The sequence below is a fragment of the Gadus macrocephalus genome, chromosome 20 (genome assembly GCF_031168955.1).
Source record: "Gadus macrocephalus chromosome 20, ASM3116895v1".
NCBI lineage: Eukaryota > Metazoa > Chordata > Actinopteri > Gadiformes > Gadidae > Gadus > Gadus macrocephalus.
Genome location: NC_082401.1, coordinates 19,148,540 through 19,172,712, shown reverse-complemented (window position 1 = coordinate 19,172,712; position 24,173 = coordinate 19,148,540). Strand labels below are relative to the sequence as shown.

The 24,173-nt window shown below is 46.8% G+C and overlaps 1 protein-coding gene across 1 annotated transcript in view; it reads right to left on the bottom strand.

Annotated features, from left to right (window-relative positions):
• The window catches only part of LOC132448320 (low-density lipoprotein receptor-related protein 1B-like), a 191,513-nt gene that overhangs the window by 68,030 nt on the left and 99,310 nt on the right, over nucleotides 1–24,173 (bottom strand). Inside the window, 14 exon segments of the mRNA XM_060039484.1 lie at nucleotides 738–1,109; nucleotides 1,482–1,606; nucleotides 2,391–2,542; nucleotides 3,042–3,168; nucleotides 3,694–3,823; nucleotides 4,529–4,663; nucleotides 6,943–7,074; nucleotides 7,763–7,888; nucleotides 9,109–9,249; nucleotides 15,939–16,088; nucleotides 17,634–17,728; nucleotides 18,353–18,527; nucleotides 19,188–19,415; nucleotides 20,382–20,513. Of these exon segments, the coding sequence (XP_059895467.1) occupies nucleotides 738–1,109; nucleotides 1,482–1,606; nucleotides 2,391–2,542; nucleotides 3,042–3,168; nucleotides 3,694–3,823; nucleotides 4,529–4,663; nucleotides 6,943–7,074; nucleotides 7,763–7,888; nucleotides 9,109–9,249; nucleotides 15,939–16,088; nucleotides 17,634–17,728; nucleotides 18,353–18,527; nucleotides 19,188–19,415; nucleotides 20,382–20,513 (2,220 nt within the window).

Here is a 24,173-nt window from a genome sequence, read left to right as displayed (position 1 = left end):
CAGCTTAATTGGCTTCTTTGACATATTAATACACGCGCCTTTCAAACTAGTGATGTAGGAACGCAGCCATGCAACATACTCACAGAAATACATGTAATTGAAGGTTTATGCACTTAATACTTCAAATGCGAATGGACTCAATCAGACTTACTAAAAGGTTTAAAGAGCTTTTGAACCCGAACATTGTTGCCATTATATCAACATAAAGGATCATCATCCCAACTAGGGCTGTCACCTGTCGCTTCAGAAACTGAATCCTTATCCATTATAGAAGAAAAATAACACCCTCCTTGTCAATAAGGGGTATAATTTGTTCTCTGTTCTCCAAACATGCCATACAAACACACAACCGTTGTGATGTGAAGCCCCAAGATTTCCTTAGTGAGTTGAAAACAGACACATCTTTTGTGGGCTCTGCGGTCAGGTCAGCCGTGGCCTGAGAACGCAAAAAACCCGCTGTCTGCTGGCCTTTCCAGCCACCTCTTATCGGCTGAAGTGCAGTAAAAGGCTTATTCTTATTCTATATCTAATCAAAACATCACGCAAATATTAGCCTGCCTGCTTTCGGAGAATGGAATTAAAATTGTCTCCGAATTAGAAGCCTGTCACAAATACAGGCCGGTTTTGATATTATTCAAAGCAATCTAAGCACTTATAACGTTTAAGTTTTAAGCAAAAATACATGTCCAAACACGGGTGTTAAACCGCACTAAACCCCCCAAAATCATATCCCTTACTTTCTGCTATGATCACCCTCCCCGTCCAGTCGTCGTTGATCATCTGGATGTTTCCAAAGTGGATGTCGCTGTAGAAGATGCGGTTGCTGCCCGCCGTCGCCTGGCTGTAGTCGAACGCCAACGCAATGACGTTCTTGAAGAAGGCGGGCTTCTCGAAGGGCTGCACGGGCGAGTTCAGGTCGCTCTCGTCCGACAGGTGGATGCTCTTGAGGATGGTCCGCTCGGAGTAGAGCAGGTAGCCCTCGTAGCGCTCGCAGGCGAAACCGTCGGCGGCCAGGTGGCCGTGGGCGCAGGAGCACGTGCGCCGCCCGCTGCCCAGGTGGAAGCACAGCTGCTGGCAGCCTCCGTTACTCCGGGCACAGGGGTTGGTTCCTGTGTTGGGGAGGGAAAATGAATCATGGAGTTCAAACTTTGCCAGCAAAGAACATGGAAAGCACACCCGAGTTGATTGTTACTTTGTATGTTGCTGTCGAGTTGTGATTTTCCACAGTTTGGGAAACATCAAACTTGGAACAGGTTGAAATCAATGTCTCTGTGCACGATCAAAGCGAGGAAAAACGTTAAGAATATACTCAAACCCAAAATGTTCCGGCAGAGCCAGGCTTTCGCGGTCGAGGACCTCGACTCACAGCTATGCCACACGGTGCTTGCAACTAGCAACAAGGGTGTGTGTGTGTGTGTGTGTGTGTTTGTGTGTGTTCATCTATGTGTCGGACACGATTCAATATAGGTTGAAACCTCCACCTTTCTCCCGGCCTCGATTGAAGACGGTGACGTCCTTCAGGTTGACGCCCAGGCCGCTCCTCATGGTCACTGCGTCCGTGGCGTCGTTCTTGAAGCCTCTCCGGATGGATCCGTTGGAGTGGGCTCTGAGGGACACCAAACAGAGTGAATTTAAAAGGCCAACAACAACAGAGTTACGAGAGTGTCAGACTCACTCTGGACATCAGAGTGCTGGACTTCAATGAAAATGAATTTGGTTCCTATACCCGCCCCTGCTCGGTCTAGCTGTGAGCATCTTGGAGTTAAGAAGCCTAATCCCTCTGTGCTCTTTAAAACCCTCTGCTTTTTTTCCTTTGGACTGGGTCTGCTAAAGTTGTTATTGTATGAGTCATGCCATAAAAATTATACTTCAAATTATACTACCATCAATTTAATTTAGACTTTTTACCCTGAGAATACAGGCAACTAAAATATATTTAAATTCGGACATTGACCAATCAATTTTATGTTCGACGCCATTCAGAGATAGCCTCGCAGCAAATTTAATTCATTTTTGCCGATGGGCAGGATTGCACACATCTTGCAATTAACGGTTAGGCTGGTGAAAACACATGCTTACGGCTACAAAAGCATACAATGGATCCGCCTACAAGTCAAAGGGCATCAGCGTGGTCTATTCAAGACCTTGTGAGAGCGAAAACAAGGTTCTATTAACGTGGAGCAAGCACAGAGCTTGACAGAAGCCCTAAGATCTGCCCTTGGCGGCGACATTGAGGCCTGCCTGTGGTATTTACATGAAAAGGTGGCATCCCCCCCTCCCTTAAGATTTCCATGGGGGACCCTTTCAAGGCAAGGGTTAACGCCAGGTTAGTCCTGCAGACTTTGCAAGGCCAGTGCATGCATGGTGCATTTAAGGATGTGATAAATTACCTGTCAGACCAGTAGATGTAAGGGCCAAACACAGCCACAGAGAAGAGGTCCACGTTGGCCGCTGACAGTACAATCTCCCGGCCCTCGCCCGTCTCCAGGTTGATCCTCTCGATCTTGTCGGTGCGGGCGTCACACCAGTATAATCTGTTTTCCTGGAAGTCGTTTGCAAACAAGCGTCACTGGCGCAGCCTTTTTTGCGCCGGATGAGACAATGCGAGATGAGCCGACGCACTGAGCGCCTCTGCTAATTTGGCACGCTTGAAAAGGACTGAAGACAATGAGGTGATTGGCTTCTCTATGGGCCTATGTTTGATTTTTAACTGTAGCATTAAACAGTTGGACTGGTTACAATGAGTACATTTGTAAATGAACAACACGAATTTGAACACGCGCTGTCTGACACTGTTTGAGACTAATGGTCAAATACTCATCATCCACATGCAATTTTTGTCATTGGAGCCAATCCAGTTCTGTTTCAGCGAAAACAATCAATTATGTACTGAAAATGGTGACCTAAAGACGCAAAGTATTGCCAAAAATGGGAGATGATAATGCAGACGTGAAGTCTTAATCTAAATTAGTGAAAGCTGTGCTTTCAGATTGTGTGATGCACTCGGGGGACCGTCGTAAGAAGAGCAGAGAGACGGTTACCTCGTAGTCTATGGAGATGCCGTTGGGCCAGGTGATGCCCGAGTTGACCAAGGTGACCTGGTCGGAGCCGTCCAGGCGTGAACGCCCGATGCAGGGGTTCTGCCCCCACTCGCTCCAGAAGAGATACCTAGTGGGGGGAGCCATACACAATGACGTCAGACACGTTGCTCGAAAGCACACAGAAGAAAAAACTCTCTTTTCTAGAGTTGATCGAGAAGTACACACACTGACCCATTTCTATCCCTCTTCACATCCCTCACATGATTACGATCTAATGGGCATCCGTCTATACCTTATTCCCACAACATGCAATATGTCCGAGTTCTGCTCTTCCTTAAAAGAGTATTAGCGCCCTTGATGACATTGGGTGCGAGTTCTTTGTCTGTGCTCCAAAACGTGCACCCACGGCCAAGAATGCATTCATTCACTATCCATCAACACCTTTATATTACTTTTTGGGTTTTCTGAAGGTGCTTGAGTCTCTTCTGATGGGAAAAGGGCTGCCGGCAGGTCTGTCTATAATAAGTTCCTTTGAAAGCATTGTGCCTCGGGTAACAGGGAAGCTATTGATCACAGCTGAAACCATTGACAACCGCACAGCCCATGTGGTGTCGACATGGATGCTTTTAGTCTTTTGTGAAGAGGTACGAACCCTTTGTGAGGATGGACAGCGATTGCCCTGGGCTGATCCAGCCCCTCGGATATGACCACGGAACGGTAGGCCCCGGAGAGACGGGAGATCTCGATCAGATTGAAACCGTGGTCCGTCCAGTAAAGGTTTCCTGTCAAAGAGAGTTATGAAAATGAAACGGCCACGTGGTAACCTGCTGGGATTTCCCATTCCTCCATTAAGTGACAACTGAAATGAAAAGGGATGGGTTGTCAACGGAACCAAGCAGATCAATACTTAAATGATAGAAAGAGCGTAATAAGGAGGCAATATTTGCTGTTTATTATTGAGAATTCATTTTCCCATTTACAGTCCCACATTGAACACTTCTAGATCAATTAATATGCTTTGTTTGCCTTTGCTTTGGTCGTGAAACTGTGTTTTGTCTCAATGATTAGAGTTATGTGCATTCAAGCGAAGCATTTACTGCTCTCCATGAGGCCATAGGCTGCGATATTACAATTCATAACTTTTGGCAAGACACAATAACAATTTCCATCAGTCTGGAGTTTTACTGCTTTGCTGAGCTGAACGACCAAATTGTGCCGCTGATCATTATCACGCGTGTGCATGGTTTGAAAATCCATACGTCAAGGATTGCACGTTTACGCAAATTACCATTACCATCTCTCGGAGAACATCTTACTGACAGATGTGTAGGCGTGTTCCGTAGGCGTTACATAAATCCAAATGTATAAACGTGTTGAAAAACAACAACTTGCAAACCCGCCAGTAATTCAGCGCTCGAGTTTCATATTCTTCCTATGTCTGCTTCTCACGCCGTTTGCATTCGGATGGACTCCCCGCCGCGACTCACCGGCGATCCAATCCACGGCGATGCCTTCCACGCGGCTGATTCCCGTGGTGATGATATCCTCCCTCCAGGTCTGGTCACGCTTGGCTCTGGAAATCCTGTTCAGACCCATGTCGGTCCAGTACACCGTGTCATTTCCTGTGGAACGGGGCGTGCCCATTGGTCGGGCAAAAGAGAGGAAAATGAGGTGACGATGATGGCCCGCACGCTCACACACACGCGCGCACGCACTCGCACAGACAGTATTAAGCCTGGAACACACTGTGCTCTGGGAGCTGCAGTGTTTTACTGCAGAACGGTCCATTTCACCAAATGGGGCCAAGCGTTGGTTATGATGTGAGCTATGATGAAGGGAATATCCACATAGTTCATACGCTCTGCTGACACACCGGTCTCAAAGGAAGGAGGCAATCGTTGGCATGAGCCCTAATGTGGTTTTCTTTCAGATTTATGCAAATGTGTGTGTGAGTGCCTGTGTTATAAATGGCCATAGAACCCCCTTTTCCGGTTTCACCGCGCTGTTTGTATATGCAATGTGTGTTAATAAGTAAACTCACATCCACACCCTCGAGTATACATTGTTCCCCCCCCCCCCCCCCCCACCCCCCCTCTTTCATAATGTGCTGCACTGATTATGTTCAGAATGGATGCTCGTCTTCATCCCCGGCATAAATTCATTACAACACATACAAGTTAAAGATCCAATTGTTAAGCTCTTTCGCAAACAGAATCGGGGGCGAAAAAGTGTCCCATGATCACGGAGGGGGCTTTGCGCTGCTCATGCCTCCTCTGCGACGAAGAACTCGCTCTACCCCCCTGGCCTCTCTTGCGCATCCATCAGTTGACGGCTAGTTAATAAAACGTTGAGGTCACGTAATGTGTTTATTTGTGCTCCACTGTTGATGTTGTCTTCACACTGCGTTAGCACATATCCAGTGCGCGACAGGAAACAGCTGAAGGGCCATCATCGCTTCACGCCTCCGTGGCTCTGCCCTCCCCATAATGCCATGCAAATGACATGGCGGACGGCTATCGGCTCTCACCCTGCCCGGGCTTAGTGGAGCATTTGCATGTTCTCACCTACGCAGCGCCACAAAGGGGGTGGCGGGCCACAACCTGTTTGGCTAGCTAGGCAACGTTTGATTTGAGTCGGGGGGGGGGGGGGGGGGGGGGGGGAACTCAGCTCGGTTATTCCCCTACTTACCCGGCTTCACCGACACCACGGTCACACATTGAGATTGCTACTGACCTTTCGGTTACCCCTGCATAGATTTCAGGCACTCGTGGCGTTGCTTTTGAGATAACGGAGTGGCCCACGATGATTACTTTGGGGGATGAAGGGCCCTACTTGCCCCTGTTGGCCCTCAGGACTTTGTGTGGAAAGGTAAAAAATAACTAAAAAAAGTTGAACAAAAAATAGTGGTGGAGAGACTCCTTGAGTGCTTCACAGTACAGTGAGACGTTTATTTGGTGATATTCCCATTTTATTTGGATGTCCTTGTGTATGTGTGTGCACTTGTGTGCGTGTCTGTGTATGAATAAGTATGTGTGAGTGCCCGTACACTCCCTTTTATTAATAGCCATACACCGCGGGGTCTTATCAACACCGACGCAACCAGCCTTTAGTATATTCATAGCATTTGCCGGAGGAATAAATCGATCATATTTATCACATAAATTATGCGTGGGGAGCCGAGCGTACAGCAAACAGCAGCAGGGTATAGCTGGCAGGGCCCGGGCGGCGGGCGCACACTGGAATGCAGCTGTTATTACCTTTATCTGATATAATATCATTGGCTCAGGACCGGTCGGGGACTTGAGGGAGAGCCGGGTGTCTGGGTGTTAGCCACGGCCGAGGTTCCATTTCAATATGTCAACTTATTACTCTCTCAGCCACGCCGCTTTCCTGAAGCTTAGAGGCCATTATTCAAAATGTTACAAGCCCGCTATGAAAATAAAAAGATAATTTTTTCCCTTTCATTCTCCTCTCTCTGTGGCCCTTACACATCTGATTACAAATGGGTTTCACAGCAAGGAAGCGAGGTCGGAAATTACAGGCGGCATGCGTGTGATGTTTTATGCAGCCGGGCAAAAAACTATTTTGAGGTATTTGAGCCTTCAGAGTGGGTGGGAAAATTTCAAGCAAAGGTACATACAAATATGAACCTTAACTTTTACTAAAAGGAAGGTTGGTGATTGTGTCAGCAGGACTCAGAAGGTATGAAAGAGTAAGACTGATTATACTTAACCATACATATACAGTATCAACACCATCAGGGTTCAGCTCCAAGCTATCACTAATCAAACCCTAAGGAACCAATCAGGTCCACTCTTTCTAGAGCGAAAGCCCAGGCGTCTGCACTCCAGCTATTTTTAATGTTTATTTTCCTTTCCCCGTTTGCACTCGGCCGTCTTACCCGCGTGGAAGTCCACTCCGACGGCAAACAGAGTGCCGGTGATGGGCATGAGAGCCTCTGTGTTGTCGTTGGCGTCCAAGGCGATGCCGCGGATCCCCTCGTGGATGGAGTACATCAGGAAGGAGTCCACGCCTACACAAGAGGAACCAATGAGAATCAGCAATTCCAAGCCAGATACCTTCAGAACATGGACACACGGAGGCGTGGACATATGCAAAACATATGGACGTAGGCTTAGGTCCGCGGCATCACTAATTAGTTTGCACAGGACCGCTTTGAAGCTGTAGATTTCGCAGCCTTTTTCTTTCGCAAACCTGCAGCTGAAACACTCTATATTTGTCACATTGAGGGCGGGAATAGAATGAACGCCTCACAGTGTGCCAAAACTCATTAATATTGAATCCCACTGTCCGACGGGTCCTTTCCAAATGCATAATAGGGTGATGATCTAGCAACTGAGCCTAAGCTACCAAACGGCAAACAATAGTGTTGCTTTGTATTACAAGGATGAAATCTACATTTTCCCATTGACTTCGAATGGTGGCAGCTGGTGGTTTCTGCATCCAACCAGCGTGAACCACCTAGGCCCTTAAGGGAACTACCGGTACGTGTTAGTCACCTCTGCACCGGTTCCACAAACAGACTGCAGCTTGTTTCAAAATCACATCTCCAGATTTTACTCAATTTTAATTGTATCTCTATCGAACGAGAACATCCCTAGAGTGACCCCTGAATGTAACCACATCCTGTTCTACAACAACAATTCTCGTCGCTCTGCCCTGAGGCCGCGTGGCAGGGCAGGGGGAAAGACAACACGCACCCTCGCAGGACATGCGGTCGGTGCGCAGGTTGTAGCCCAGGGTGCAGGAACAGCTGCGCGAGTTCTCCGAGGTGGGGAAACAGAGCTGGGAACATCCCCCGTTGTTGGCCTGGCACGGGTTCCTGCCTGATCACCAAGGAAGAGCACCAAACACACAAAAGGGTGAGGAGGGAGGATTCAATTCGTTTTGTTTTTTTACACAGATTCACAAAATGCAACACACACAAGTACACGCATAGCAGCACTAGACATCATTTCTGTGAAATGATTTAGCAAAAAAAATATCAAATTGGTCATAAAATTCCGGCAGCTTTCTGTAAATCTTCCGTAAAGACGTGTATGACGCATTCCTCTCTCACATTAGAAAATAGCCTAGCATGACGGTTCCGCTTTAAGTAAGGTTTGTGTTTTTATTTTTGTTTTGCGGGGCAAAACCGTGCTGCAACTGGTCGGTCGATATACTTTATAAACGTATAAAAATCAGTTTAAACAGGTCAATTTTCAGAATATCACATTGATTAATAGAACATATATTGCAATTTCACTGTAATGTGTTGTTCGATGAACACCTCAAATACATAATGACACGCTGATAAATGGCGACACATAAACAACATACCGTAATTAGCCCAAATTGTTGTTGAGAATCAATTGGGTATTGAAAGCGTAACCGTACTGTCGTTTCTTTTCTTGTTTGTTTTCATCGTTCATTTATTAGTTTATTTGACAGGGATAATACACACTCAAAGACATAAACATGAAGATAAACCCCCTTGCGTTGCCTCAACGTTGAACCTTAACTAAGCCTCGAGTGAGTGCGAGCAGGGGGGGCCTCGGCTAGTGTTGGCTCGTTCGTTCGCGAACCGGTTCGAAGGAACGAGTCTTTAGGACGAACAAACCGAACCGGTTCGTCTCTCTCGTTCCTACGAGTTTCCGGTAGCACTAACTCCACTGAGTCTGACTGACTCAGCGGAGAACCGTGCAATGGCGTGCATTCCATGATGCGATTCACCGCTACCGGAAACCAGGCTGATTCGCGAACGACTCCTCCTCCCGAGTTTCCGGTGAATCGATTCACCGGAAACTCGACTGAACTGGGAGGAGTCCTTCGTGAATCGTTTGTTCGTTCAGCCTGGTTTCCGGTAGCGGTAAATCGCATCATGGAATGGACGCCGTGCAGCGGGACTCCGCTGAGTCAGTCAGACTCAGTGGAGTTGGTGCTACCGGAAACTCGACTGAACGAACGATTCGCGAACGACTCCTCTTGGCGAACTGAATCACGCGAACTGGGTCACGGATCACGAATCATTAAATCCACCACTAGCCTCGGCGTGCTGTGGCCTTACCTCTCTGACCCTCGCGGTCGTACACCTTCATGTGCACCACCCCGCTGGTCTTGTTGCGCAGCACCAGCAGGTTCCGCCCATCCCGCTTGTTCACCGTACCCAGCTGGGCCGACTCCTCGTTCGCCCACCACAGTTTCCCACCTGCGAGATTCAGAGTGGAAAAAAACGTAATTGAAGGAAAACCCACAAAAAAAAAAAAAAAAGATCCATCCTTTTTGCGGCATACGCTGGAAGGCAACTAGCTAGCTCTCTGTGGCGGATAGCCTACAGGCTACAGCAGCGTGAGCATGGAGGGTGAGCTTCAGGCAATGGTGCACGACATCAAGGCAGGCGCGCACGCGCACGCACACGCACACGCACACACACACACACACACACACACACACACAGCTTCAGATCCTCACTATCATCAGCACTGTTAAACCCCCCCCATCCCTTCCTCGCTCCTTAACCCTATCCCCTTCTCTTCTCTCCTAGGTCCATCCCTGGAGTCGAGACCTGGGGACTTAGCCAGGGCTTCTCCACTGAGGCCTGATGGGGCTTTTCCATTCTCTAATCCACTGGTGCGCTACCCTTTGGTTGAAAGTCAAGGGGCTGTGTTGGCTTTTAATGGTATGGACCAATGAACAGGGTGTCAGGCGTCAGGCATCATATGTATAAGCCACATCCCTTGTCTGAAATGGCCACAACCGTACAGCTATTCAAAAGAGACAGTGTTCTTTTTATAGACACCGCACAATCAACTTGTCCTTGTATATTATTGATAGTGTTCCTTTTAATTTACAAGCCTTGTAATTCAAGAGGGCACTTAGAAATCCATGTGAAATCCAATCATGATAAATACTCAAAGATGTAATAAAGTGTATACAGTGTAAAAGTTGATTTCTGAAGATTAAAAGCCAGGACTATATGAAACATTGTACAGAAAATATGGATGGAAGTTAAGGATAAATATCGGGAAGATCATAAAAATATAAAATTTAATGGAATTTTGGAGGAATTCACATGGCCTTTTTTCCTATTTGCATTATTATTGTGTACTTGACTTCACTCAGTGGTTTGCTTGGTAATTCCATAAAAGCGATGCTTTTCTGAGTGAGGGCAACGTGCATACTGGATAATGATTTGGCAAGCATCTCTGATACGTCCAAAAGTAGCTTAAAAATAAAAACACTTCTAATGCCCTCAAGGAATGCTAAAATAGCAACCGCTAGAATGTTGAACTTACTATGTTATTATGTTTATTTTTCCATATCAATGTTTTTCACTGACGAAAAAGGCAACATAGATACGATGTGCATTCACTTTCGGCCCCAGGCCCCAATGCTGTCATTCTAAAGACGGTAAATCTCATTTGGAGGATATCCGACAAAGCCCCCCGTGAATGAGATTGACGCGGTACACAGAGTTGACCCAACATTTGACCCCCCAGGGCAGGCTAGCCTAGATGAGCCGTGTGCCCCGTGTTAATTTGATGCCACGGGGAGCCGCGGCTCACACGGCGGCGATTGCTCACTTGTGGCCCGTCATATTTAATTTCCACCACTTGCCGGGTCAGTTTTATTCCAGGCTCGGCTGATGGATCTCGGGCACCTCCTAAAAAGGAACCGCTCACCTCGTGCTGGGGGCAAATCCAATTACCTCAGAGCCGAGGGCCCCAGAGAGGATCGACCTAGTGTCACTAACGGCGCTGTCATGCCAAATTTGTACCGGCTGCCAAATTTGTACCGGGCACTTCAACAGTTGTCCGTTGCCAGGCAACGGACAACTGATTACGTAAGGGTTGTCCGTTGCCGGGCAGGTTTCAAAAAACATTCGCGCTCATGTTGCCAAAGACGAAATAACATAATACAGATAACGGATCGCTAGATAACACTTGTTTTTACTTTATATTTGTATTGTATTTAATTGTTTAATCAAATTTAGCTAGTAAACTGAGTGTTTAAAGCGGGTTTCAAAAAACATTCGCGCTCATGTTGCCAAAACATAATACAGAAAACGGATCGCTAGATAACACTTGTTTTTACATTATATTTGTATTGTATTGAATTGTTTAATCAAATTTAGCAAGTAAACTGAGTGTTTAAAGTAGGTCAAGGACGAAATAGCACAATACAGATAACGGACAAGTGCGAATGAACAAGCTTGAAGGTTCGCGAATGTTCGTGAACCTTTCACGTCATTCGACGCGATCGTCCGTTGCCAGGCAACGGACGACGCGATCATCTGTTGCCAGGCAGGTTTGGAATGGATTACGTATGGATGACGCGCCCGGTACAAATTTGGCAGCCGGTACAAATTTGGCATGACAGCGCCTTCATTACAACCCTTTCCCACATCTAGCATGAGTAATCGCTGAGTAACACAAACAAAAAGTAAGAAAGGATAAAATTTACGAAAACACAAACAAACTAGGGCTAAAACAAAACCAAAACACACTTTTTTGCCACCTGAATCACACATCGCAGCATAGCGCGGTTCACAAAGTTCTTTTCATTTTGATCTGCGAACTCTTTGGTCTTGCCCTGCTGAAAGTGTGGGTTTGAATATAGCCGCGATGCGGGATGATTAAGGTTGTCTGGAAGTGTAAAACACAAGCGCTAATATGAATACAAACCCTCTATACAAACACACCCTGCGCATACAAATTCATCCCCCCGATACAAACAAGCTTTCCAATTTAAAGACACAAACACAGAATACGAAAACAGTAACTTATATTAAACCGCAATGACATTAACTGAAACCAGAACGGAAAGTCAAGACTTCTTGATGAATGGACGAAGGAACGTGTGTGACTTAATTTCGCTGCAGCCCTGAAAAGGAAAAGTTTGCGTTTATTTTAATCAATATCATCAAATGAAATAATGTTGGACGTGCTCTCAACTTCTAATGACCATAAAATGAGAATGACCTTTTAGGTGACTGCCATTGTAGCTCGTTGTTAGTTTGTTCATTTGTATTAGTGCGGTGTGTTCGTATTGGTGGTCCTGTTTTCATATAAGGGATGCGTGTCAGCGAAATGGTGGGGGCTGGGGGAGAGTGTGCTTTATTAATATTATTAATAATAGGGGGATGGATTCATATGAGGGGAGGCCGTATTCGGACGAGTGATATGTGAGGTTTGTGTTACGAACTTCCAAGGCTACCCCAGATCACACGTGTTTAATACAAAATAAAAAGCGGTATTGGGATTCTGGCGTGGGGCAGCGGTGTGCCTCTGCCCTCTCAGTGCACTCTCCCTGCTCCGCACGGAGGATAACCTTTAGGAAAGCTCTGCTCACTTCTGTCCTGCTGTGAGGCCCCAACCGACCCCAGTCCTGCGCCCTTAGATCTCAATCTTTCTTTATTTGCACCGGATGACACGTCGGACCGAGCCTGAGCACTACAAACACAGGGCCCATCGATCAAGACCAATAGGCTTGGGCGATGAGGAACCGATGTTTAATTAATGCTCGATAGCTCTGATTGGCCCTGGCACTACAGCGCAAGACCCAAGACGGGAGACCAAACTCATTGATGGGCTGCCTATCGATAGCAAGCGAGCTAATGAGCTAATCTCTTTGCAAAAACAAATAATACTTATGCTACACACAATAATTGTCTGCGTATGCGTATCGCAATCCTAATGCTGTGAGTGTGTTTAATATGTGTTCCCTCTTTGATTAGGATTAGAGCATAAAACAATTACCTCTTGCTGTACAAGGAAGTGAGGCAAAACTCGGGCAGAGGAATAGCGTCGGAGATTCGGTGTGCAGAGCAAATACTCGGGTTAAAATATCATGTCCTCCACGGTAGCAGCCAAACGAATCGAGAGGAAAAGGGCAGCGAACCCATAGAGATGGGAAAAATCAACATTTTATACTGCATCGCCACAAGTAGAAGGAGGCAGATACTTAAAAATACAACCCAAAAAAAGCCACACTCTTTTTCACAGATTATTCAGCTTGAGTCAGACCGCCGCAGAACATTGGCTACAGAGGGTGCAACAGCAAACGGACTGTGAGGCAATTTTTTATATATTTTTGAGTGTTTTTGAGTGTTTTAAGTCCAAGGAACGAATGACCAAAAACAACAACATCACAGTGGTTGAGAAACAATGCTCTCCAGTTAAAGAACACTGAAAGCATTCGGACCACATAAAGCACCACACAAATATGACACACGTGTTTATTGATGATGGATGACCATCCTCCAGAGGAGTCTATCGCAGACATTTTGATGTTTTTTTAGGAAAGGATCAGTGCATCTGGCTTGTGGTTTGTGTTGTTCAGCACATACCAGTGAAGCAGAATATTTAATTGCCAGTCTAACTATCTGACATGGTGCCTAATGAGAAAGAGCCATATTAATATTAAACGAATAGTCCATTCTACAACTACATCTTCTACATGAGTGTAGCTTTCCGTTGCTTGAATGAACTTCAAATCAAAATATTTTATCATTATGAAGTCAGCATTACTGTGGTGAAACCATGCAGTTTAATTCGTCACGCCACAGTTTTAATAATGATATCAACACATTTCCCCTATTCTCCAGATAAAAACAGAAGACAGCTATGTGCTGATATTCTTCTTTCAATATCTCACTTATTGACTATGCCTTTCATTCTTGTGCATTTTGGGCAGCAATTACCCAAATACTCTTGGAAACAGAGCTGCAGCTATACACGCACCATGTCTGAATGTGTTCATGCTGTTTTGCGATAATGTGGTCGCAATTCCATTATGTTTATTGTATCCAGTGATTTTGTTTTTCCAGATCTGTTCTGTGGTTCGTGTCTGTTGTGCTTCGTATGGACCCCATGGGGAGCCAAGCTGACTACAGCGTAATTGAAGCTAATGGTGGATAATATCCTAAACAAACACATGCGTATGCGCATATGTACAACACAAGGGAACCTCTCAGACCAGTGCTCTGCAAGGCATATGGGAGGCATGCCGCGGTACACGCTGCCATTCGGGCCAACAAACAAGACGCTGTCATTAATAGTGATGGATGGTGACTTAAAACACATCATTCCTTTGTTTTGCTGTACCTGCTACTGCGTGGAAGGTAAGCCATTAGTCCCTGTCGTCCTGCGTTCTGAACGCCATTTGTGAAACGCTGTAATGAAGTCTCCGTCCCTTTGATGCCTGTGTGTCTGTGTGCGTCTCTGTGTGTCTGTGTGTGTGAGTGTGTGTGTGTGTGTGTGTGTGGGGGGGGGGAGCAGGCCAGCTTTTCCACTACTCAATTACTTGACCGTGCCCCGATCAGATAACAAGCCAATATACCTCAGTGGCTTTTGTGGTTTTGTTGTGTATAGAGTAGGAGACACGCAGGTTTCTAAGACAATGGGGGCGCGGTGGGCGTGTCCCCGAGGTTGGGCTCGACTGGGAGACTAATTAAAGCTCTGCGTGGGGGCTGATTGACACCGACCTCAAAAGGTAAAGGAGGACCTGTCACGGTTAATAGCGCGCCTCGACAAGACCCGGTGACTTTGTTTATTTATCTGCTGCGTGTTTGTTTGTTTTCTTAATGAAGCAAAATCGAATACAGCAACGGGGGGAGGGGGCTTAACGCTACACTGACAAACAAACTCACCCACATCAACACATGAAGACACACAGCCAGGTACAAACAAAGACACAGACACACACACACATACAAAAGGACATACAGGCACACACACACACGCACACACACACACACACAAAGACACAGACACACACAAAAGGACACACACACTTACACGCGCACACACACACACACACACACAGACACACACACACACACACACACAGACACACACACACACACACACACACACAAAGAAACAAGCACATACGCACAAAAAAAAGAGGGACAGACAGACACACACACACACACACAAAGAGATGCACACATACAGACTCCAAGACACAAGCAGACATACACACACAAAACAACGCACACACCCAGCCACAGATACACCCAGCGCCGCTGCTCAGTATGTACGCTCCCCTACTAATTACCAATTCTGGCAAGCTGAATGTATTGTCACAACTCAACGACATGCTCCCCATTCTCCAGATTGCAGCAGTATGGATGGTGCAGTCATTTTTTAATTCTAATGTTTTCGATTGCAAAAAATTATGAATAAACAAGTGAGAAAAAAGAACACGCATGATACAAAATGTAATTAAAAACACAGATGCTGCGTGGTGGCAAAAAACCAAAGTAGTGTCTTAAGAGACGCACTGATCTGTCCTCTCTGGAGCCATCTGGAGCCAGTCACAGCCACATTCTGGTGGATCCCCTCTCATCTGCTGGGCCCGCATTGCACTTTATTCTCGACTCATGTCCAAATCTAAATGGCTGTTGGTGTATGAGTGATCGTGTGTGTGCGTGTGTGTTTGTGTCTGTGAGCGTGTGTGTGTGTGTGTGTGTGTGTGTGTGTGTGTGTGTGTGTGTGTGTGTGTGTCCCATCGCCGGGCCGCCACAAGTCAGCTCGGGTGATTCCTTTCGGAAGTTTTCTCAATGAACCTTCGCGGTTGATGGATCAGCCGGCATATCGGACTTAGCCCGGATACCGCCAAACGAGCCGTAATGAACACCCACCTCCCTTTTCATTACCGGCGGTGGGGTCAGAAAAAATTAAAACAACTCCCAATCATCAATCACCGCCACACAGTGTTTTAATTACCCCGTGACCCGGGACCGCTTCCCACAAAGCCCAGCGAGGGCCAGGCCTGGCTGCACGCCTCCCTACCCACGGCCGCTTAGCCCAGCCAACACCTCATCCCTTTCTGCACTCCCCGTCGAATCCACCAGGGGGACGTGACGGTCTCTGCCCGACGAGCTGCACTCACCCATGACGGCCAGAGCGGTGCCCCTGGCCAGCTCCTTCTTCGCGGCCTCCAGCACCTCCAGCCCGCTGCCGTCCAGGTTGCACCTGTTGATGGTGCCGTTGGCGGAGCTGATCCAGTACAGCTTGCTGGCGGCATAGTCGAACGACAGGCCTGGAAGGGGGGGGGGGGGGGGGGGGGGGGGGGAGACACACGGAGAGGGAAGGGTGTGGTCGGCGGCTGGTGAGCATGTGTCGTGTCGGGAGACACGTGTGTGTTTGTGTCGGTGTGGTGTTTGTGGATGACGGGGGGGGGGGGGGGGATGAAAGGAACGTAGGTGGGCGGTTGAATGCAGCCGGATGGTCTTCTTGTTTTTTATTTTTTTATTTTAGGGTTGAGATCAATCGCATTTTATTCTCTGTACACCGCTGCAGCAAAGTCGATCACTTCCTCAAGTCACTTTTAGGTGAATAATGTAACAGTCTGTGTTAATGTTGTTTCAAAACAAATAGAGAATACTTTACTGAGCCAAAGTAAATTCAGAGATACGAGTAGTCGTCGTCCCTAACTAGCAGATGAAATCTGCAGAGAAAACAGAAAAATAATAAAGAACAAACTTCTAACGGACCAGTCAGTCTATCAGTCTACTTTGATTCTTTTCTGACACATATGACATAAACCAACCATGGTTTTAACCCAGAATCCAAGTCCAGAACATGTAGGGTAAATGTTGTAAACTAAGTATTAGGCCAATACACATATATGTTTCTATGTTCATATATATATATAGGGGCGGTGTGTGGTGGTGTCCCAGCTCCTTCGGCAGGCGCTCCTCTAGAGCCAACGTCTCTATGTGACCCCTAGCCGGCACCGTCAATAATCCATCCATCCAGCCGATGACTCCTCTCAAATCCATTCCCCCCCTACGGACCTCATTTTTTGTTGTTGACGGAATGCATCGACTGGCGTTGGCGACTGGAAGCGATTTCAATTGTGCATGTCTTGACGTCTCCCGTCCGCGTGCTGGATTTATCTTTGGCAGATTCACAGTCACAACGCGCCATTAATTTACTCTTGTCCCCGGGTTCGTCCCATAATCATAAATGAAGCCGGTGAAATATGGCGAGCCATATTCCCCCCCCCCCCCCCCACCACCACCACTACACTCCTGCTATCTGGATTGCTGACGGGCCCAGGAGAGGGTGAGGAAATGCAGCGGAACAGGCGGCTCGCTTTGCCTGTGAAAGTGAAAGGGAGAACTTGACCTTGACCTTGAGGTGTGTGTGTTTGTGCGCGTGTGTGTGTGTGTGTGTGTGTGTGTGTGTGTGTGTGTGTGTGTGTGTGTGTGTGTGTGTGTGTGTGTGTGTGTGTGTGTGTGTGTGTGTGTGCGCGTACATGTGTGTGTACACGTGTGTGTGTGTGTGTGTGTGTGTGTGTCTGTGTGTGTACGTGTGTGTGTGTGTGTGTGTGAGAGAGACAACAACTGCTCAAGATGGAGAGACGTGCACACTTAATTTTTCCATCTTTGAACCGAAACTGCTCGCACACACAGATATAGATCCATCTTGCAAGGGGAGAGCGTTCACACACTTAGAATTTTCATTTCAATATGTCGAAGAGCAAAATAATGTAGCGGCACCCACTTCGCTGACAAATTACACGGTTGTTTTCCACAACAATCAAGCAAACAATCAATCAATAGTCAAAAGGCCCACTGACCCACTGGCTCCCTCTGGTTCTGATGGAGAACCTTGCTGTTGCTGCCGTCCATGTGGGCCATGTTGATGGTGTTGCCGTCGGTCCAATAGATTTTCCTGTGTTTGGAGAATGAAATAAGAGCCCGGTTAGCAAACATTCCAGGCACAAGCTTTCCTCAAGGTGTTATGCATAGTTAATGAATGTCACGGCATGTTGCCTCCAATTAGCATGCAAGAAGTACACAAAGAAGGGGCCGTCGAAGCTAATGTACTGCTGCTTTTTGTAAACCCCTAAAGTAAAGACAAACACCGCCCCACAAAAGAACCATGCTGCCTGGGGCTGAACATGCTATAAAAACCCCAGGGAGCTTTGGGAAACGGACCCTTGAATTTACGTCAGCACGCAGAACATAGCTTGTCAAAAAAGCAGCAAGACAACACGGATTAAAACGACGGTTGGGTTGAAAGCGGAGCACCGGTTTTTAAACGGCCCACACCGGCGAAACACCTCAACATCGAGACCTTGGTTCAACGCCCTTTGAGGCATCACACTACTTCGAAACACGAAACACAAAAAAAATATTCCTGTCTTGACCCGTCTTAGTTTTATTTCTTCCTCGCCTGGACCTCATGACTTTCCTTAGCTTTCAATCCGCAGGTCTTTAATTCCCCTCATTTAAGGCCATGCACGCAGCCCGGGGCGGGGCCCCAGCGAGCCGCACACCCCTCTAATCCACTCACCCTTTGGCGGGGTGCACCACCAGACACCGGGGCTTATCGATGCCGTGGACCACGGAGGTCTTCAGGGAGCCGTCCAGACGCGCCACATTGATCTGTGACTCATCGTTCTCCGTGCTGAGCCAGTACAAGTTCCTGGACAGCCAGTCCAGCGCCAGGCCGCGGCAGTTCACTATGTCTGGGGGGGAGGGGGGAGTGAGAGAAGGGGGGGGGGGGGGGGGGAGGAGTGGTGTGTCACTGCATGAAGATGGGACATCAGATACATTCAGTTGCCTTGATTAACCGAGCGTCTGTGCCATGCGTGCACAGACTCAAGACACACATACACACTGATACACACGCACACAGACACAGATACACACACGCAGACACAGAGACACAAACGCACAAATGCTGGTTGTTTATGCGAGATGACACCGCTATCAATTTGCTTGCTTTGCTCAAATGGGTAATTATGGCTCTGAAAATATAGCAGTAAGTCACTGTGTGCGATCAGACACAATAACAATAGAAACATTAGTTCTTCCCTCCTTCCTTTCAGTGCTGCATGTTATATTTAACCATCAATTTGAAAATTTACATTTATTGTATTATGTGTTTTGTTATTGCTGTGCTTGCATGCATGTGTGTTTGAGTGGTGTGTGTGAGAGTGAGTATGTGTGTCTGTGTTTGAGGGTGTGTGTGTGCGTGTGGCTGGTGTGTGTGCCCATGTGTGTGCGCCTCTTTGTGCGTTATTGATGTGGTGTGTGCGTGTGTCGGTGCATTATCGGTGTGTCTCACGCGTGTGTGTGCGTGTGTGTGCTTGCATGCATGCGTTCTCGGTGCGTCTGTCTGGTACCTCCCGAGATGACGGTCTCCAGCTGCGTGCCGTTGATGAAGGCCCTCTTGATGGTCTGCGTCTTGACGTCGGCCCAGTAGATGCGCTCCTCCTGCGCGTCGTAGTCCACCACCGTCACGTCGTCGATGTCTGGCACCGTCAGCGCCGTCATCACGTTCATGTACGGGTCGTCCGTGTCCACGCCGCGGATCTCAGAGCGACGCACGTACAGCAGGAACTTCTTCAGCGCTGGGGAACCGTAAAATGAAAAAAATTGTTAGCGCAGGGAGTGTCCTCGCCGATAATCTTTTAACAAAATAACAGTGGCCGAGACGATGTCGGCGGTCATTGTTTTCCTTTTCCAAATAAAAGTTAGAAAGGGCTAAAATGTTGGTGATCACTTTTAGCGGTTGATGGCGACATTAATAACGCGGCGCAAATTCAGATTTGTATCAAAGCCTGCCCCGCCGCCGCGTACATTTAAATGTCAGAGCCATTATTAATATGCTAAATAATGCTAATGACGTCTCTAGTTATTCATGAGCTGGATACGACTGTCACATAATTTTGTAGGGGAATATCAAAAAGGTATTAAAATAAATCTATAGCCGGGGAGTACAAATACTTCGGCTCGTTTGGGTACTGAAATTATATAACTGGGTCTTTATTCTTTGAATTACTTAATATCAGGAAAACGTCTAATAAGTGGACACTAGTCAGTTGAAACTATTGAAAGTCCCGCCCTCTCTGCTAAAACTGCTAAAACCATGTAACTGATAGTCCCGCCCTTCCTTCTCGCTGCTTAACCCATGTAACTGAAACACATAGCTTCCTCCCAAGCATGCTCGGAAGTCACGCCCTCTCTCTCACTGCTAAAACCATGTAACTGATAGTCCCGCCCTTCCTTCTCGCTGCTAAACCCATGCAACTGCAACACACAAAGCTCCCTCTCAAGCATGCTCGGAAGTCCCACCCCTCTCTCTTGCTGCTCAACCCATGTAACGGAAAACATACACATCTCCCTCCCAAGCATAGTCCCGCCCCTCTCCCTTTCGGATAACGCTTGTTTTTAGGATCCCGTTCCAATCGCTACGTTGTGAGAGGAGAACTCCAGGGACAAGGGGTTCACACGCCCCTCCACACCGTGACGATGCATTCACAGCAGGTCGGTGTTTTTGGAAGTCAAACCACCACCGCCCATCCCTGCTAACTCACCGAAGCACGACAGCTGGTCAGGCGCCAGCTTCATGAGGTGTGGACACGTGCAGGATGCCGTGCGGTTGTAGCTGATGAGGCACAGGTGCGAGCAGGGGCCACGGCCCTCGTTCGCCTCGCACGGATTGGTCGCTGGAGGGGAGAGAAACGCAGATTGTGAGTCAGGCGCCTATAGGTCTCTTTCATGATTTCGATTCCATTGATTGGTTTCCTGTCTCTAACTGTGTGCCTTTGAAAGAGGTCAACGCAGGAGAACGCATATACTCCAGCAACCCATGAGGGAACAAAGGGTGAACTAAAGAGAAGGGAGAGGGGATGGAATCGAAGCAGGAGGGAAATGGATGGACTAGGAAAAATGAGGAAAAAAGTCAAGTGAAAACCTGAGAATGCTCCTTAAAACCCCCACGAATAGCAAAGAAAAGGCGGGCTTGCCAGAGAATAAAAGGGAGGATCAATACATGCATATGGACTAAAAGCTTTGGCCACATGTTGTTTTATGGTCCTCCACAAATTGCGTCACTCCAAGGAGCACTCTCACTCGCTCCCGACAGTATTTTAACCCAGGCCTAGTTTTGAACTCGGAAAAAATGAAAACCCTTAACACTGACGTCAACTTGTAGCCACGCAAGATAGTGATTAAAAGGAAATGTAAAAACACGCAGTTAGCAGACAAGGCCAGAGCTTTCCTCAAAGGCGATGTTCAAAAATATAAATAACTGAGAGTATCCCTGTCCGTAATTTCGGCAGAAACACTTACTCCACCGCAGCGGCATTAACACCATTTATCGTGGCGATTGCAACAGATTATCCATCATCTTAAATCGAGGCATAACCTTGCGAATGAGCTTCCAATTAATCTCCATGACAAGATCAAACAGATTCAGAAAGAAGAACAACACAGAAAGCACGCACTTAGAAGAAACCAGGTTGTTTTTTTCTAATTTCCTCGTCACAGTTATTGTCAAAAGGCCTCAAATGTATAACCTCAATATATACAATCTTACACTGCCAACAATTTCCCTAGAAAATATTTCCCAACACATTTTTCAATTGGTACAACCAGTTCTGTGATGTTGACATTGGGTTTTAGCTCAGTGTTCCTGTGGTAGCAAGATATTTGAAGAGCACCAATTCCCACACAATCCGACTTTATAACAGATCATCCAAGGAATTAAATAATATTTCTCTCACAGATTAAATTTGCTCCAAAGCCTCTATCCTAGCAAAGTTCTTAAAGTCCGGCAAGCCCAAGTTTATTTAATTTTGGGCAGAGCCTGAATGAATAGTTGGGGACCAGCTTCAATTTCCAAGGCTATGTTATATTGTCCTCAGATACGAGAAAGAAAAAGACAAAACACTATCTAAATATTGATGGCTGGTTGAACAGCACATTGGGTTTCGCAGATCAAAGACTCCATGAAGTCAACCAAGGTCTGCTTTCTAAGGTTCCCATTATTATGACACTGGCTGTAGCATGAACATCACTGCCACCCAAGCACTGCGATGAAAAGAGCGACAAAACATGAGCGTTACAAACGTTGCAACTCATACAAACACACTCATGGTCTTTCACAAAATGGTACATTCAGACAGTCTCGGGCCAGGGAATAAAGCAGTGCTTAGTATTCAATGTGTGTCTTCCCAAGGAGGGACCGTATTTACTATTCTTATTTGTTTAGAAGACTATTATATTTGCTGTAATGCTACTGCGGGACACAATTACCATGTATTTTCTCCTCCCCACTGCCAGCCAGCACCACCCACGCTTGTTCACAACGTTGTTAACAATATACATTATAAGTGTGTGTGTGTGTGTGTGTGTGTGTGTGTGTGTGTGTGTGTGTGTGTGTGTGTGTGTGTGTGTGTGTGTGTGTGTGTGTGTGTGTGTGTGTGTGTGTGTGTGTGTGTGTGTGTAGAAATCTGGCCTGGATTATCATCATTCCTCCTCACCGGCCAATCCAAGTCAAATTGCAAACATGGCTGTGACCAGGGATGCAATAGTGTCAGCCTAATGAATCCTTCCAGAACTCCCTGCTTTTGACGAATGTAATGCGGTTTGGTAATGACTAATCTTGGATCCAGCAGTCCTACTAGGTTATAACAGAACTTCTGGCAGATAATACACATTGCTGGAAAACCCAAAACTGAAATGGCTGGAGTTAGGCCAGTAACAGTTTCCTTTTCATTATGGAGATATTCCTCCACAGATAAACTAATTTGCAAGTTGGTGAAGCTTTCAGAATGGGATTGGAATATCTGTATTTCAACAGTGGCCAGTATACACAGTGTGGATTGAAACCATGACTATTTATTCTACTTGTGTTGAAAACTCCATCCTTACCCTATCGAAATGGAATGAAAATAGAAAAGCTAATATGTGTGTTAAAAGTGGTCCCACAAATGTTATGACATAGTTAATCAGATGCTGATGCTTGAACCCTGATTGAGTTGTTTCCAGATTTGCTATGAAAATGGCCATTTAATTTTTTATTCTTTGTTTACAACGTGCTATACTGGGAATATAACCAACCAATTATTTCTCATTCTATTTTGCCGACCTGGCATCCCCTCAGTGTAATCTAATAACTGGCACGGCCACCTCAATTCATAACCACATTATACACACAAAATATGAAAAACAAAATAAAATCACCCAGCTTCCAGCTGCGGTGGCGTGTCTCCAGCTGTTGACGCCTTGAGTGAATCTCCACAGCTGGCACCTGTTACCCACTCCAGCCCTCATCCTCCCATACACACTTCACCCTCTCCATCCCGCAGGTCACCAGCAGGGTGGTCCAGGTGGGGGGGGGGGGTATCCACCCTCAAACTACGCCTCCGTCACCCTCCCGGTCACCACTTCCCAACAGGATTAAAAAAGTGTGCTTGCCGGCTCCTTAAAGGGATCTTCCACTAATTGCGCCCACACTCGTGCGGCAGAGCAGTGGAAGGGGAAGGGAGGGGAGGCAGATACGGGGAAGGGAGACGTGGTGAGGTCACACTCCCGCGTCATCCGAGGACTGCAGAGTAGATGCAAACATGGTTACCTACAGTACGTAATGACGGCGCTCTACGGCCGGGTGGCTTACATCTGCAGTAGGCCTGAGAGTCTTGGCACTGGGTGCGGACGCACGGATGTAAAACAGACAAGAGCACAGAACAGGTGGTCCCAGACCCCCAAGCCAGCCACTCCTGGGCGACAGCTGCACACAAGCTCCAACATGTCCTTTTGGTACGTTTGCTTTGCAAATATCCATCATTTTCCTTTCTTTTTTCTGTTTTTAGAATAGGATTACCAGGACATTTAACAATGAATGAAAACAGATTCCAGGCTATTAATCTAATTTTGGCAGGGGTGACATGCAAGCTGATCTGCTCGAATATGGGGGGGGGGGGGGGGAATTGGCTGTAATACATGGAGGCCATCTGTCAAGCAGAGTATCTGTAGCAAGCTGTAGCTTTTGTACCATGAAATGTAGGCTCAGTTCCTACAACACTGAGTAACTGTCCTGCCGAGACAGACTCAAAGGAAAGGATCCATTACAGAGGATAAAAATATTGAACAAGCCCCCAAAAAAAAAAAGGATGAATGCTGAATATTTTACATAGCTTCAGTAATCACAATGCACTCGTGTATTTTTTAATTGCTTTGATTAATGGCTGGTTTCTGTACTTAAATTCTTCGCCACCCACATGCACACACATACACACACACTCACACGCATCATCATCTTTGATGCTGTGGAATAACCCGCCAGGCTCCCATTACGCTGCTCCACTCATTCATGTGGGCCA